General features: G+C 39.4%; 1 protein-coding gene across 2 annotated transcripts in view; it reads left to right on the top strand.

Moving 5' to 3' along the window:
* PTPRR (protein tyrosine phosphatase receptor type R) overlaps positions 1 to 15,881 on the top strand; it is a 157,416-nt gene that overhangs the window by 74,035 nt on the left and 67,500 nt on the right. For both annotated transcript variants that reach the window (XM_064509054.1, XM_026100408.2), the window contains 2 exons: positions 4,524 to 4,637; positions 7,908 to 8,063. In XM_064509054.1, coding sequence (XP_064365124.1) covers positions 4,524 to 4,637; positions 7,908 to 8,063 — 270 coding nt within the window. The remainder of the gene's footprint in view (positions 1 to 4,523; positions 4,638 to 7,907; positions 8,064 to 15,881) is intronic.

Here is a 15,881-nt window from a genome sequence, read left to right as displayed (position 1 = left end):
ACCTGTGGTTGTGGGGTCAGATGGAGTTTAGGAGGGAGGAACCAATGTATGGAAAAAGTCTTGTGTCCTTGAACGTCATTGCAGAAAGGACATAGCTGGTGATAAGGTAAACCATGTGAAAGAGGCGTCTCTGAATTCTGCTTGAGAAACAAACTTGGCATGGCAAATCATAATAGTAGAGAAAAATTTTATTCCAGAAAGTGGGTTATAAAGTGGTCCTTTTCATAGCTTTTTTTTTTTTTCCTTTCACATTAAAATCTTTATTCCAAAGTCCCTGTAGGATCTCAGTCATGAATGCTCTTTGGTGTTTTTCTGTGCTGGGTTTTCTTTTCTGGAACTCCGTCTTCCCAAGCGTTCCACTACAAGCAAAAAACTCCTTCCCCTCCAACTACCTGTTTTGCTCGAATCAGATAACCCGAGAAACTGTCTCTACAGTTGCAATATCTGTATCAGTAATTGCTCAGGGAAATGAGTCCTCCAGTGTGTTTGCCTCTAGGCTCAACAAGTCGCTATTGCCAACAGAGGTAGCAGATTCTAAATTGTAAACTCTTTGGGGAGTAGTTTACAATACATGATAAACACTGCAGATCAGCAAAGGGTAAATAATTAGTGCTGCCTAACACGGGATGCTTCAGCCCTCTCCAAAGCAAAAGGAGCAACAAGAGTAACACAGTAAGAAATAACTTGTTTATCTATGCTAACGCTTTTTTAAATTTAATTCTATGGATTTACATTACAGAGTTTATTTTCACATTTTATTGCAAGTGGAGTTATAACATATATTCAGTGATTCTGTTTGTGTGATTTTAAATAGCCAGACAGGTTTGCATTCTAGGAGTGATTCTCTTAATGACAGTTTATATTGTCTGTCTAACGTGCATGCCTTGTTGCCTTTGTAATTCATCCATTATCATCTTTCTATCCTAATCTCTAATGTTTATGGACTACAGTCAACACAATATCTAGACATGGCATCATAATAGCACAGTAATATTAAAATATTAATATTTTAATAATATTCTACTGATAGGAATAGTTAAGGCTTCTTTCCCTCTAATCTGTCTTCTTTCCTTTTCTTTTTTTTCACTTCTTTCTCTGACTAAATTTCCTCAACATAAATTATGGTTGCTAGGAATTTGCAGAAAGACTGCTTTGTACCATACCCGAAGTTCTGACAAAACTCTAGTCGCCTTCAGGAGGACGCGAGCCAGAGCTGAGAATCTAATGCCCAAAGTGCTGCCTTCATCCCAGATCTTGACAGCATCAGCGTGAGTTATTGTAGAATAACATTCACGCAATTGAGGAGACCCATTGCCTTTTTGGGCTGGGTAGGCATAGATTAGTCTGGAGCAGGTGGGAAAGAACTTGGGAAAAGAATATATTCTTGCCCAGTTTCTATTGTTTTTCCTAAGCATCCAGAGTTGGCCACAGGATGCTGAACTTAATGCGTCTCCAGTCTGATCCACTCCCACTCTATGTTTTTACGGTTTCAGTGGAAACAGGGGGGTAATGGAGGGCACAGAGCATGTTTATGATGTGCCGCTTGCTGAAAGACAGGCTTGCAAGGGGTCCCATCGATCAGGCATCTCTATAAATTATCTTTCACTGATCAAATTAGAAATCCCATTCCTAAAGTGTCAGATCATGGCTCGCTAAGTTTCCGTCTGATAGGAACAGACACTCTTGTGCTGCCCGATGTAGAAAAAAAGCGATTTTACTCTTACTTCATTTTTACTATAATTGCCAAGGAAATAAGCTTTACACTAACATTAGCAATTGAGAAGCAAATTCCTTCAATGGATGGCAAGGCAAGGTTCTTATAAAAAATTGTGATGTTTCTTCCCCAGATATTTCTTGCTTTTTTGGATGAGTAGTCACAAAAAAATTGATATTGCTGCATAGGAGGGGCCCTGAGGGCTTAAAGACTTGTGCTTCTAACTGTGGAGCTAGCTCCGGGATGCCCCAGTTAGCAGCCTCCCAGTGCATTACCCAGATGTTCACTGTGCTTTGTATCCAAAGCGTCCAAAGAGCACCTACCCCATGTGTGGGCAAGCTTCAGCACTCTGTGCAACTTGCACTGATCTCTGTGCAAAGTCACCACGTGGCTGACCTCAGGAAATCAGATGTGCTGGGATGCTTCCTAAAAGGGGCCTGACATCTCCTGCTGCAAGGCCACATGAGTTTTCTAGGCAAGTTGGATCCAGACTGACAGAGTGAGTGGTGTGGTCTTCAGGCTTCCCTCAGAACCAATAAGCACAAAATAGATGTAGCCGTTACATATAGGTACAAACTATTTAGCCTTTTATAACTATTTATTACAGGACACACTGGACTAAATTCAGACCTGCAAGAAGGAAATTTAACTCTTCTGAAGATAATGGAGTTTCAGTACATTTTATTGCCCCTTGATATGATGAACCATAATTCTACCATACTAAATCTATAAGAATTTATTATGTGGGTATTACCTCCTTATAGCCCGTTTAAGATCTTCTGTTTCATCTGAAGGTGGATATTCTTAGACCCTCAGGTGAAATAAAGTGTAACCAGCTATCTGAATTTTTCAATTTCTGTGTCTTTATCAGTGAGCTCTTAACGTACTATTTAACAACCTATTAATGTGATGTGATCCCTGGCTCAAGTGTATTTAAGTGAATGTATTTTGATTTTATGCCTATTCAATTTTTTTATTTTTTTGAGTAACAACAGTTATCAGTATCCCCATAACTCAAGGTCATTGACTTGGACAAGTATTTTCTCACTCTCTATGTCAGCCTGACAGATATCTAGGGACCCTCACGATACCCTTCCTGTTTCAGCAACAACTCCCTTCCTCCTTTACATGTGATCCTCAGACCATGCTGTCAGCTTTCAGTGTATCAGTAGCTTCACAGCTCCAAACCAACGCTCATCTGCTGGAGCACTCAGGTACACTGAAGGAGTGTGAATGAGCCAGTCTGGGTGTGGAAGGAATGGTGCTTGGATCTGGATCTGTTAGATGTGTCTGTCTTCACTCTCAAGACATTTCTCTGTTTCAGTGATGAAGCTGGAGCAGTTTTGTGATCACTCAAGATGTCTGTCTAAATCAAAGGGGTTGCTGAAGAAGCAAGCAGGGGAAGATTCTACATTTTAAAAACTGAAGGGTAGAGAGGGTGATTTAAATCGAAGAATCTTATAATACTTGCAGATGAATTAAAGCTCAACTGTATGCTAAGAGCAGACCTTAGTTGATGCATCAAGACCTGACAATCTCATTAATGTAAAATAAGCGAAAATAAAGAAAAAAAGAAAAAGATTCAGTATTGGTGAAAAGATCAAATTGACAATGGAAGATGAAAGCAATTATTATATGGTTTTGCATCGTAATATTTGCTACTTATAAATAAGGAACAACTGAGTCAAAATGTGTAATGCTGTTTTGCTTTGAGAAAAAAATTACATTTCTTTCTAGACCATAACCATATTCACAGTGTGATGTCTGACCCACTGATATTTAATTCTCTTTATGTAGTTCTGCTCAGGAAGGAAAGATCCTTGCTTGGCTCCACAGAGTAGCAAGCTGACTTACACTACGGCTTTAAATAGAAAGTTTAAACTCTGAAGTAAAAAACCTTTTTCAGCTCAAGTCAATAGGTTCAGTCAGAACTTAGTAAGTTCCTAAGTCCGTTCCCTGCCGGGGGGGGGGGGGCTAAGGACCATTTCATATACTCCTCTTCCCTCCATTCTCCACTACATATTGTCCACAAAGGGGATATGGAAGCAAAGAAAGGGCATCTGAGGTACTATGTGGAAGTAATGTCCACCAGGCTTCAGGCACAGAGACATATCTGGGTCTTCTTGGAAACAGATTTGAACTTAAATTCTTTCCAGGGTGCAATTCCATCAACTTCACAGGAAGGATTTGAAGTCTAAGAAATACTTAAACTTCACTGTGATTCTGATATGGAAAAAGAGAATGCTTCAGTGATATGGTGGTCTCTGGTGAGGATTAACAGCCTTCTCTGACTGAAATAAGGAAGCTTTAGGAATTTCAAGAACATGGAATGTATCCAGAATGGTTTTTTTTTGATCTCAGATACTCCGATTGAAATAAAAAATATTAATTTCACTATGTTTGACCCATTCATCACCTATAGGGAGTAACACTAAAAAAATGTTCCAAGGAAATCTACATTTTGCAAATCCAATGCCTCATTCTTTAAAAGTGAATTGGTGTTTAATGCTTGACTTTCATTTTTAATGTAATAATTGTGTTATCTTGAACACCATAACTTTTCTGAGGAATTTATCCAAAAACTTCTGGAACCTATTTTGAATGTGGTTAAGGAAAGGTGGTACTGCTAATGAGCATCATTTAAGATGCTTATATTTTCCTTTGGACTTGTTCTTTATTGCTAATGCAAGTAGATTTCATTCCCCAGATTATCATTCCGGGGAAAAAAAATAGCGAGAGTCATAGAGGTCACACTCATCTTGAGCATGTGTTGAGCAAGGAGCTCATTTTGACTGGTTTTGTTTTTCAGACACTGCAAATGGATGTAAACAAGCTGAATATCACATTGCTTCGGATATTTCGCCAAGGAGTGGCTGCAGCATTGGGACTGTTACCTCAGCAAGTTCACATCAACAGGCTCATTGTAAGTACCAAAGGGCTGCGTATAATGAAAATGACCTGGTTATTTTGAATCCTCTTAAATTAATTTTCCGGCCATTATGGAAAACTGGAATAAAATAAGACAGAAAAATAATTCCCCCCACACACACAAAAAGAAAAATAGATCTCCATTAACAATGATTTAAAATTTCTTTTGAAAGGAAACCATTATTAGTTACAGTCTAGAGAAAACGTAAGTCAGATAAATCTCCTCTTCCATGCCTTGTTCATAAGCAGTTTGCGTATCCCTAGCATAAGTTCAATTGTTTTCATTCCCATGCAGTTTTACATCAGAGCCAATAAGAGACATTTATTCATGCTTTGTTTATCAGTAGTTTGCATCTTGCTCAAAAAATACATGACTGCCTTTCTAAGGCACCTTCACAGTTTATCCTCAGACTTTCCATTACTAAATTAAATGTCTTCTCACAATATTAATATTCATGTTTTGCTATTCTGTTATAACAACCTGTGCTCAGAAGTGATCTCGTAGAATAAGGTATCATGTTAGGTAAAGATGATGACAAATTTGCTTCCAGCAGGGAAGAATTTTTAAAAACATTTTTTAAAACAATTTTCACAGTATGTTTTTCTGTGTATTGTTAAGAGCATACAGTATGAACACTGTTGTCTTTTTATGACAGTTTTGCCTTGAAACAAAAAAAAAGCAATATCATGTGCTTGTTGGTAGCATTCAATTCATGTTGCACAGGGAAGAGTTATTTTATTTTATTCTACATGTGGGTTGAATATGAGTGAAGAAAACTGACAGGTTCAGCATAAAAGTATTTCCTGCCTTGATAGCTTGATAGGATTGTGTACATCAAAAAGGATTAAAAAACTCCTTCAAATATGTCTCTGTGAGAAAGGATCACACAAGATGTATAGAACAAAAGATCAATAAGAATGCAATGCAGCCCCTCTCATGTTCACTGGGGATGTCACTCATTCATGACAAGCGATGCTGAATTTCCTTTGTCCCCTGCATGAACCAGAATGAAAGGTTGAAAGACATACTCAGAGAAAAGCACAATTACTTGAAAAGTGTTGCAGAGTTGGGGGTGCATATTTTAACATACCAAGTAAATTAGGACCTTTCTTACTATGCTCTGTGGAAGTTATGTAATTACGCAGAAGAAACGCAGTGTTCATTTTGCTACTAGCTCTATAGCTTTTCACTTTCTCCTTTCATCTGTGATCTAAGGATAATGTCATATTTCACCTAATTAATTAGTTAGTCTTCTCAACTTCTGTAAAAGTTGAGTTTTCTGTAAAAGGCTGAGTTTTCATACTCATGTAAAAATGCTTACATACTCATGTAAAAAATGAGTTACTGTGTCTTCTAATGAAGCAAGCAAAAACACAACAGGATGTGTTTATCCCATTTGGTCTAAAAGTCACATACAGCAAGTCAAAATTAACAAGAGTTAAAAATACAGCTCCGGAAACCTTATTCCCACTTCCCATCCTTCCAGCATGAAACAGTTCCTCTCATACAGAGTGCTGGCACACAAGCAAGGCACATAAAAATTCGTCTCACCTCACTTTTACTCCAAGATCCTCATCTAGGCTCCCTCTAAAGGAAATAACAAGGACGGTAACTGGAGGAGGAGAACAGGCACTGAGAGGGGACGTAGATCCTGATTATCTTAAGATGGATTAAATCACCCTCGGAGATGCCAGTCTCTCTCCACTGAGTTTGGAGGTAACTTTGATGGCTGAAGTGAGGTGAGCTGAATTTCTCCCAAGTTAGCAGCTCTCAGAAGTGATCAGGAGCCCAGCAACCAGGATATGGTTGGCTGCAGAAAGAGCTGGGGGCCTATTAGTGCCTTATGTGTAACATAGCACATACTGTGCCAGGAGACGTTAGCTGGGCATTTCTAGTGTCCTCTTCCCATAAAGGCCTTTTAATGGGCTGAGGAACTCCTAACCAGAGGAGGCACAAAACCCTGGGAATGCTGCTTCCCCATCAAGCCTTGCCTTGTGTCTGCCACCGATTCCTGGAGCCAGCCACATACCCACATCAGAGACGGCAGCCTCAAATCAGCTTCAAAATCTCTGCCCTTCAACCAACACTCCAAGACTGTAGGTCTGTTTTCAATTCTTGTAACTCTGCTGATCTGAGAAGTCCTACTGAAAAATGCCCAGTCCCACTGATAGGCAATATCCGTATCAATCCTGCCAAGCAAATGGGTCAGTGGGACATGTGAGAGCAGAGAGGGCAGATTTAGGGTAAACATGTTTGAAAGTGTCCCTGTCTATGCATCTCTACTTTTGAGTGCTATAACTGCATATTTTATGAATAGCAAAAGATATCTTTTCTATCACTTCAGTAAAAAGGATGATGCACACCGAAGGTGAGAGGGAGGGCACAGTGGGAATTCAGGATTATCCCTATTTGAACTGATTTCTCCCATCCTGTAAGAACTAGAAGGAAATGACCAGGCCAGTGAGGTTCTTGCCTGTGGAGTCAGCAGGGAGCAGTGCAGAGGCACACAGTACCTCTGTGCCTGCCTTGCATGTGGCACTGCCCAGAGTCCAGACTCTCCATCACAGCCACAGACAGGTCACACCAAATTAACCTAGGTCCACACACACTGTGTAGGCATCAGCACTGTCTGGAGCATTACAGTGTGAAGTCTGGTCTCTCTGCTAGAAAGAGAGATGCTGTTCTAGTTTATTGCAGCCTACCCACTAAAAGTGAACAAAACTTTTCCAGTCCTTTCATTTCATTGTACCATCTTAAGGAGTTACACTGCAGAGGACTAAAAGGACATTATACTTTATTATAGTGTGTGTCTGCAATGTGTTAACAGAGGATTAGAAAGCAATGCTTTCTAATTAGCATTATACTAAGCATTCCTGTTTAAGGACAAGTGTCTAAAACAGGGCTGTGCTTCAGCTCAGATCAGAAGAACTATCTGTTAAAATCCCTGCTGGATCATCCCATGGGCCCCCCTCACTATGTTACCGCTATCTATCTTGTTAATGGTACCAGACTTGGGAAGAGGGGACCTTGGCAACAGTGAATGAGACAAAGCACATGTGTACACGTATGGTATTTGCTTTTTCTTTCACAGTCAGCTAGAATTTAAGAAAACAGGGAATAGGTATGCTCTCCTCACAGAGCAGGTTGCAGCCTTTCTATTTATTCCTTGCTTTCATTTCTGGAAATAGGGTTACAATCTATAGATAGCACAGATTATCTAATTTCAAACCCATCCTGTGATTCTGTGGTATTTTATTTTTCTAGGGGAAGAAGAACTGTGTGGAACTGTTTGTGTCCTCAGTGAACAGAAAGCCAGGTATTTCTGATGCACTCCCATCTGAAGAAGTGCTGCGTTCACTCAACATCAACATTTTGCATCAGAGCTTATCGCAGTTTGGGATAACAGAGGTCTCCCCTGAGGTAGGTTACCACTTTTCTAACCTGTAGTTTGTTACAGATTAGGCAGTTCTTACAGATGTGGCAGTTCTCAGGCTAAGGTTCCCAGGAATGTGGAGGGAAATGTATAGGCTAAGAAGATAGTATTACTGCTGTAAGGCAATTATACTACTAACCCTGTTAAATTACTTTAATAATGCCTCATTAGGCTATTTAAGCATTAAGATCCAGGTCCTCCTCACACAGCTCAGCTACCATTGAAAGCAGAGTTTAGATCCTAAGCATGCATCAGTTGCCTGCAAGGATGTGGGCCCAAGGACTTGTGATCTTTTTTGTTTGGGCTGACAGGTAAGAAAATTTCACTAAAGAAATAAATAGAATGCAGTCTTCAAGAGTGAACATCAGTACCTAGCTACCTGGATAACTTGTGTCTGACATGATTTCGGAAAATTGAATTTGTACATTTTATCCATGCTTCTTTCTGTTCCCAAGAGAAATGAGAAATTTGAAAGTTTTTTTTTATTTTGTTTACCTACTCCAAAAAGAGGACATAAGTAAAACTTGTAACTGTTATTCATATGACCACTTCAATTTTTGAAAGCAAATCTATTTCAAAGCAGAAGCCGAACTGCTGTCTCCACAGTGCTCCAGATGCTGCCAGTGAGATGTACATTTAATTCCGGACTGACCACTTGACCTAGGCACAGCAAATGAAAAAAGAAAGGTAAAGGCCTTTAGGAAAGGAAGTCACTGAGCTCATGTACATGGCAAATTTAGATGCATTACATTGCATTTTATTTGGCACCTTAGAAGCCCTTAGCTGCATATAAAGTCCCTCAGAACTCAGTATGCAGTCAGAGTAATTTCAAATATCAAGAATCAGCATTTTCCGTGGAAGTTCCCATTTTACAGAGGAGATGTTTATTTGTCCAAAAAAAAAAAGTGGAGAAAAAAAAGAGAGGTTCTGATAAGCTGTGTTTTCTCCTACAGGAAAGAGTTCATGTTTTTTACATGAAAACCGATGTTCAAGCCATTGCTGAGTTAATACTGGCTGCTCTGTTCACCTGTACTTCTACAGATTGGAAGTTCTTTGCTCATTTTAAGTATTCTAACTCTGTTTAAGAATCTGTCTTCTGTATGAAAAGTGCAATATAAAAACAAGAGCTCTTTAGTACAGTTCTCCATGCCCAAAGCAGACTGCTCCCATGGTAAATGAGAGGGTTCTCAGGTTTTTATCAGTTCTGATACAAAATGAAGCCAAGCAGTTCTGTCCAAATGTCAGATCAGGTCTTTATCTCTCTCATCAGCATCCAAGGCTAAGCTTCCTTTAGGTTAGAATTTCCTTTTTTACTGAAGCATATCAGTTTGATGGTTGTGATAGATGCAATTATCTGTTCCAAATGCTTCAGTTACAAATAAAACTTCAGGTAGACGTGGGTCAAGAACATATGTGAGTAATGGATGAATAGAGAAATATTATCAAGCTATGAAAAGATGCTGGGAAAAAACACAGTGCTAAACTCAAGATCTTGTCTATTTTAGGTACATTTCAATAATCTGGAATGCCTAAGTATTTGAATTTTCTCTCTGAAAAAACATAGACAAGCAGAACAAATCATTTAGAAAAGGATGACTCCTTGAATAAAAATTTTGCAGACCTCCCTCTAACACTGTTGGAGAAACAAGAGATTATTTTAATATAAAGTCTTTATTTATTTCAGTTGCTTGCAGTTTATACAGCTAAGACTCTGATTCTGCAAAAATTATGCAACTTCACACTAATATGTATTCCCTTTGGATCTTGCTAATTTGTTTACCTGAGTAAGCTTTCATAGAAAGTAGCAGCTAAAAACAGCAACATATAACCTTTACTTGCTACCAATTATTTACTCTTCACTCAGCTTGCCCAAAGAACAAATAATGCTGAACAAAGTAATGGCAAATAACATAAAGATGCAAACCTTTGTAAAGAGATATAGATACAGCTATAGAAAGGCATAACTTTGACATGTAATATTACCAATTTTGTGCATTCCTGAGCTACTAATTCTAATTAATTCCTGAGCCAACAGATCTGTGCAGTCTTCCACAACAGTGGCCAAAAGCTTCTCAATCAGTATTGTACGTATGCTAATAATCTGTCTGTGCAAAAAGGAAGTATTATGCTCATCTTTATAACTGAGTGGCTGACACAGAGGTGTTAGGAGTTCATCTCATATTTTAGCTGTCTATATCAATATTAGCTGCCTAAGAATTAAAAGTCTATTGTCTCTCTCTACAGTAAACAGAGAGAAAGAGACACCTTCAGTGGGCAGTTCATTCCGTCTCTTGGATACCTCTTCTGAGATTGGTTGGTTGACTCTTTCTAATGGGGCTTCGCTTAAGCTAGACACTCAATTGTAGAGAGTTAATGGTGGGGGAGATTATCCCTGTCCTAAGAAACTTTACCAAGGTTATATAGGAAAACCTGAGTGGAAGACTGAAGCTCTCTCCCTAAAGTTTCAGCACATGGTATCATAAGCAGCAAAATTCTCAGTGGGTGTAGGTGACTGGAAATACATTTCCATTCCTTTGCCAGTTTGCATCTACTGGTTCAGTTAAATTTCCTGTCTCAAAATTCATATCCTAGTTTCTTATTATGCAGTAGCTTGGAGACCAGATTTACAATATGCCTTTACTTTAGGAAGCACTAGAGTTCTTTGCTGCCTGCTGTAGAATGGGATGTGTATGGATGGTAATGTGGAAGTTTAATTTAATGGAGTCTCTGCCATTTCAGGGATCCAGGGCAATGGCAATGCCTTCCATATACCCTTTCCTTTCCAATGGCCTATTGTTGTTGTAGCATCTGCCCTTTTGTTATGGTCTAAAGTTTGTGTCTAAAGCAGAATTCAGGATTATATTCTGATCCATGGTGCGTGGCAGTGCCCGGAGCAGACATTCTTAGAACAAAAAGCTACTGAAGTGTTGTTACTAGTTCCTACATGGGATTAAATTCAATGACCAAGGCAATCCATTTTACTATGGTATGGGTAACCTGACTTCCTAATGCCTTAAGACTGCACTCAGAGAAAAAAGAAAATACCACTGGATTTTAGAGTTTAGTAGAATAGAAGCGGACTTGAAGTGGTTTTGGATAACAAAAGTAGCTGAAGTTACAATAAGTGAAATAAGGGGTTACTGTCTTTTGTGAAGTAAGCTAAGTGCTAGCTGGGAGATGTGGTGCAAAGGAGAATTTTCCATTAGATAGTTTATTCCAAATTATGCAATCCCAAAATGTACACTTACACCCTCCTTACACAAAGCTTCTGCTCTGTGGCTTTGAAGCGTGTGATACTAACTTCTATCAGAGAAAGAATCAAAGGAACTAATCATTCACTTAAAGCCTACAGAAGCCGTAAGTCAGTGTAAGGATTAGTGATCAAAACCCATAGCTAAGAAATTACAACAGCCTAGAAAGAGGCAACTGGGAACAAAGCAGAGAACCAGGATGTGTTTCTGTGATCACACGAGGCAGATGGAGCATTACCCCTGCACGGGTGAAAGCAGAGCACAGCAACAGCGGTTAGCCTGCTCACTGCTCAAGTAAGCTGGCTGGCCACATCAAGAGGAGCCTGGCTCCCCTGCAGGCCTCTCGACTTTCAGTAAAACATGAAGTCACAACACTTTATTGCACAGACACGTTAAGGCTGAATACTGGTATGGAAAGAATTGCTGTGCAGCTGGAAGGTGACTTTGGCAATAGTTAGGTATCAAATAGCTAGAGTCTTTGAGGAGATTGTTTCATGGGAGACAGTAAGTGGCTATTCCCCAGAGTCCTAGAAACCTGAGAGGTTACCAGTTTTCCTGCATGTTTTCCCTGAGGGGGGGGAAATGAATTAACTTGGCAAGCTTTCCTAACCTGCCTTAGCTAACACAGTTAAAATAGCAGAAAAGACAAAACAACCCAGTATGAACTTGGATAACCTGGTATGACCAAGTTCAGTTCCCAGCTCTCTATGAGCTTTCGTCTGTGCTAGTAACTACAGCTTGCCTTGCTTTCGTTATTGTTTCAGCCTAAGGAACTAATTGAGGTTAACTAAACCAATTTAAGAACTCACCTTTCTTCCAGTGAAGACTTACCCTTCCTGGCAGTTCCTGATATCTTGGCAGCATCTTTCAGTCTCAGGTTTTACAGTGACTGCTTCAGGTCAAGGTCTCTCTTTTCATTATCAAGAGCTGGCTGCTCATTTTACTTGTGTGTAGAAATAATCCACTAGGTTTGCATAATAAGACCAGAAGGCCCAGAGTGTATCTTTAATGTCTTTTTTTTAAGTTTATAAAAAATCATTTTTCAATACACATTTGTTCCAGTTTAGTTTTGAGCAAAGCAGACATCTATGTAGACAGTCTTAAATAAGATTAGCAATAATGTGTATTATTTAGAATGCATTGATTCTTCCACATCTTAAATGATGCTGAATTTAAATTGTTTAAATTAACCTGGCTAATTCTGCCCAAATGACTCATCTGATTGTGGAGACTCCTTAGGGAATGAAGTCAAACACTGGGGGATGATGTACGGCAATGATGAGCCTTCCTCCCAGTAGCCAAGTTTGTTCTGGGACCTGAAATTGCCGGAGCTACCGGAACTCCCCGGCCAGCCCACCTGCTGCCATATTCCCTCCTGCCTTCATCAGCTGTGGTTTTTTGCAGCTCAGCTTTAGTTTATCCTTCTACTCTCTGATGGCCATGGCACATTCCCGCTCAAAAACTATCTGAAAGTCTTAGTTGATTCTCAGGCAGGAAAAGGCTCCCATCTGAGTGCGAGAAATATGGAGTAACATCAATCAATTAAGACAGACGACATTTCCATGCTGGAGGCTTGGTGCCCATCATCATGGGCAGAAGCTCACTCTCTCCCTTTTGCTTTCTCCTTAGCGTTTGGGCCGTCCTGCATATGTTTCTAGGGTGTTAACAGTTTTGAATGAGCATAGCAGCTCATATCCCTCTTATCAGTTCTCTCAGACCTAGGAACAAAGTTCTGAATTCGTAGCACTAGCATTTCAGATGGCAATTTCTTATCATGGAAATGAAGTGACTCAGCTACTGTAGGTCACAGCCTCTTCTATCATTAGAGAGCAGTTTCAGCAATGATTCTGCTGTCCTGAATACTGTTCAGTTAGATCAAGGGGTGAGATTTTGTTGGTTAGGTAAAGGTGCTACTTCAGTGTTTCAAAATGATGTGTCAGACATATTAAAGCAGAGGCATACACTTTTTTTTTTCTACAGTATTGGTTAATATTCGTTGAACTTGATTTTTAGAAAGACAAATCAGGGTAAAACATATCCTGAATGCAAGTATGTCATAGAGATTAATTCTTTTAGACTCAATTGTGCATATAAAGCATGTAACTGTGTGTAAAGTATGAAGTTTTGTGACACTAATGAGGTGCAGTTAATTAAAAGTCTCTCAGCCATTGTGTGGAAAAATCCAATTAGCTCTTCATTTACTTTCTAGTGTGTTTGTGCTTTCATTGAAGAGTTTAAAAAAAAAAAAGATTACTCACTTACAGAAGGTTAGCATAGCCAATTCTCCTTCAACTCTTGCTTTTCATCCAGATTTCCTCCTGAGAGATCTGAAACACTGGAAAGCCATCAGGTAACCTACCCAGGGTCAAACAGTTAGCTTACAGCTAATGGGCCAGGGCTGCAGCTGCTGCTGTCATTGCAGGATTCCCATGGACTTCAACAAGAGACCTGAGTGCACAGCAGCTGCAATGTTGGGCTCTACGGCAGTATTAGGACCCACGTCCTGTGCTGTGAACACAGCAGAATAACCTTGTTGTGCCAAAGTAGCAAATTGCACAGAAAACTACAGCACATTATAGTGGCAGCAATGTTTGAATATGTCTAGGAACAATTTCTGCAGAAATATTTGGCAAGATTTCCATCACTGAAAACTGATTTTTAAGTTGCTCGCTACACAGAGGACTGTCACTTAAAATCTTTGTCAACTTGTGGATACTTACAGTGATTTTAGGCCCAGATTGTGAAACACTGTGCACAATTACTCACTCAAATATTCACACTAATTTTACAAGGTCAGTTTCTGTGGTTTAGCAGAAGGTGGTGAAGTATTTCCATTCTGGTCCCTGGTACTATGTCTTCCAAAGAATATTCTTATTTATAGATGCTTTTGGCTTTAGTGCAGCCAACTTCTAGTTATACGTATGTATTTTTTTTTTAGCAAGCAAGTCTATAAATTAACCATGCTATCAAATACTTTTCTGTGTGTTTGCATTTTGTGGCACTGTGATCTATGAATTGCACAGAATATAATCTGCATTGTAATTGCCCCTTTTAAAGCAAGCACGGAGCAAATCTGTGCTGCAAGTAGAATCATAAAAATTATAAGGGATACAGCATACAGCGGGTTTTTGTCAGCCTTTATTCTGTTTCCCAAGTCATGCTCTCCTCCTCCTCAGCAGCCCTTACCACGCAAATTGAATTTTGTCAGGACTTTCTATATTTGAGGTGTTCATGGACACAAAGTATTTGCTTGATACATTGGCTGCTCAAAAGACCAAGCTAATAGGTGGCAAAGCAGACTTCTGAGCGTGAACCATCCATGTTAAGGAGGGTCCCTGTAGTAACACAGGTCCAGTGAGTGCTGCTTACCTTTAAATGGAGGGAATTGTTCCTCTGTGGAAAATGGGTGACTCCGAGGGCTCATATGGAACGTCCCCTGAGAAGAAAAAAGAGCACATTTGTAATTCACGTTAGCTGCCTTGAGATGAATACATAGGGAAGACAACTCACTAGTTAAACTGAAAGTTCAATTAATTTGAACAACCAGGCCCAACGCTGGAATTTAAGAAAGTTGTTTTACTCAGTCTGAGAACTATACTAGAAATACATAATTAAAAAAGAAAGAAGCAAAAAGACTGAGATTGATTTTCTGTCTTGGAAATCCACAACAAAAGATTCTTTTTGCTGCAAGAATACACATTTTATTCTAAATAATGTAGGGCAGTTAGACTGAAGGTACATCTACTTTGTTGCTACTACTATATTTCTATTTGGAAACATAGTGAAATTCTTGTATTTTAATAGCCCAACCAAGTCCTCCCACTGCAATAAGGCCAAAAATAAATGCTTTAAAAATTATTATTATTTCAAATTCCATAGGAGTTCTGCAAATTTTAGTGTGCACAGCTTTTTGGAAATGTAGTATCAGCAGGAACGCAAAGATAGTGAGATGAAGCATATTCAGAATTACAGATATAGGGATAATGAGATTACTTTCAGCAAATCAGAGTTTTTTATCTATATATGTATATGCATGCACATATTCTAAAGGTTACAGTGCCAGGGCTTCTTGGCTCATGAAGGCAACTGGCAAGTCACCTGTTCTCACGTCTGTGTAAAGTGTAAACAGTTCAGAGGCTAGCGTGTGGGTGGTGGGGCAGGAGATAAGCAGCAGAGAGAAAAAGACAGTGTGAGCAGTTCCCTCAGCCCACGCAAGAGCAATGCCCTATTACCTGATGAGCCAGGTATTTTCCAAGAAAGAACATGAGTCTTGTTTGCTTACCTTAAACCAGTCCATTACTTGTGTAGGAAGATCATTTCAGCAGTCACTGGGAAGATCTTAGATCATCTTTCGTAGCGTTAGCATTCTGGTGTCACACATACACAGTGCAGTCGAGTGTGCTTATTAGCTAAAGTAGGTGTGGGAATGGCAGCATTCAAAATAAATGTCGTATACTTTGGAATGTGAACTGTAACAAAGCTAAGGAAGATGATTAATGCCTGACAAGAGCTATTAATCTGCACACACTACTGTGTAACTTTTTTCTTTCCTTC

This window comes from Dromaius novaehollandiae, chromosome 1 (genome assembly GCF_036370855.1).
Source record: "Dromaius novaehollandiae isolate bDroNov1 chromosome 1, bDroNov1.hap1, whole genome shotgun sequence".
NCBI lineage: Eukaryota > Metazoa > Chordata > Aves > Casuariiformes > Dromaiidae > Dromaius > Dromaius novaehollandiae.
This window is presented reverse-complemented; position numbering and strand designations above follow the sequence as displayed.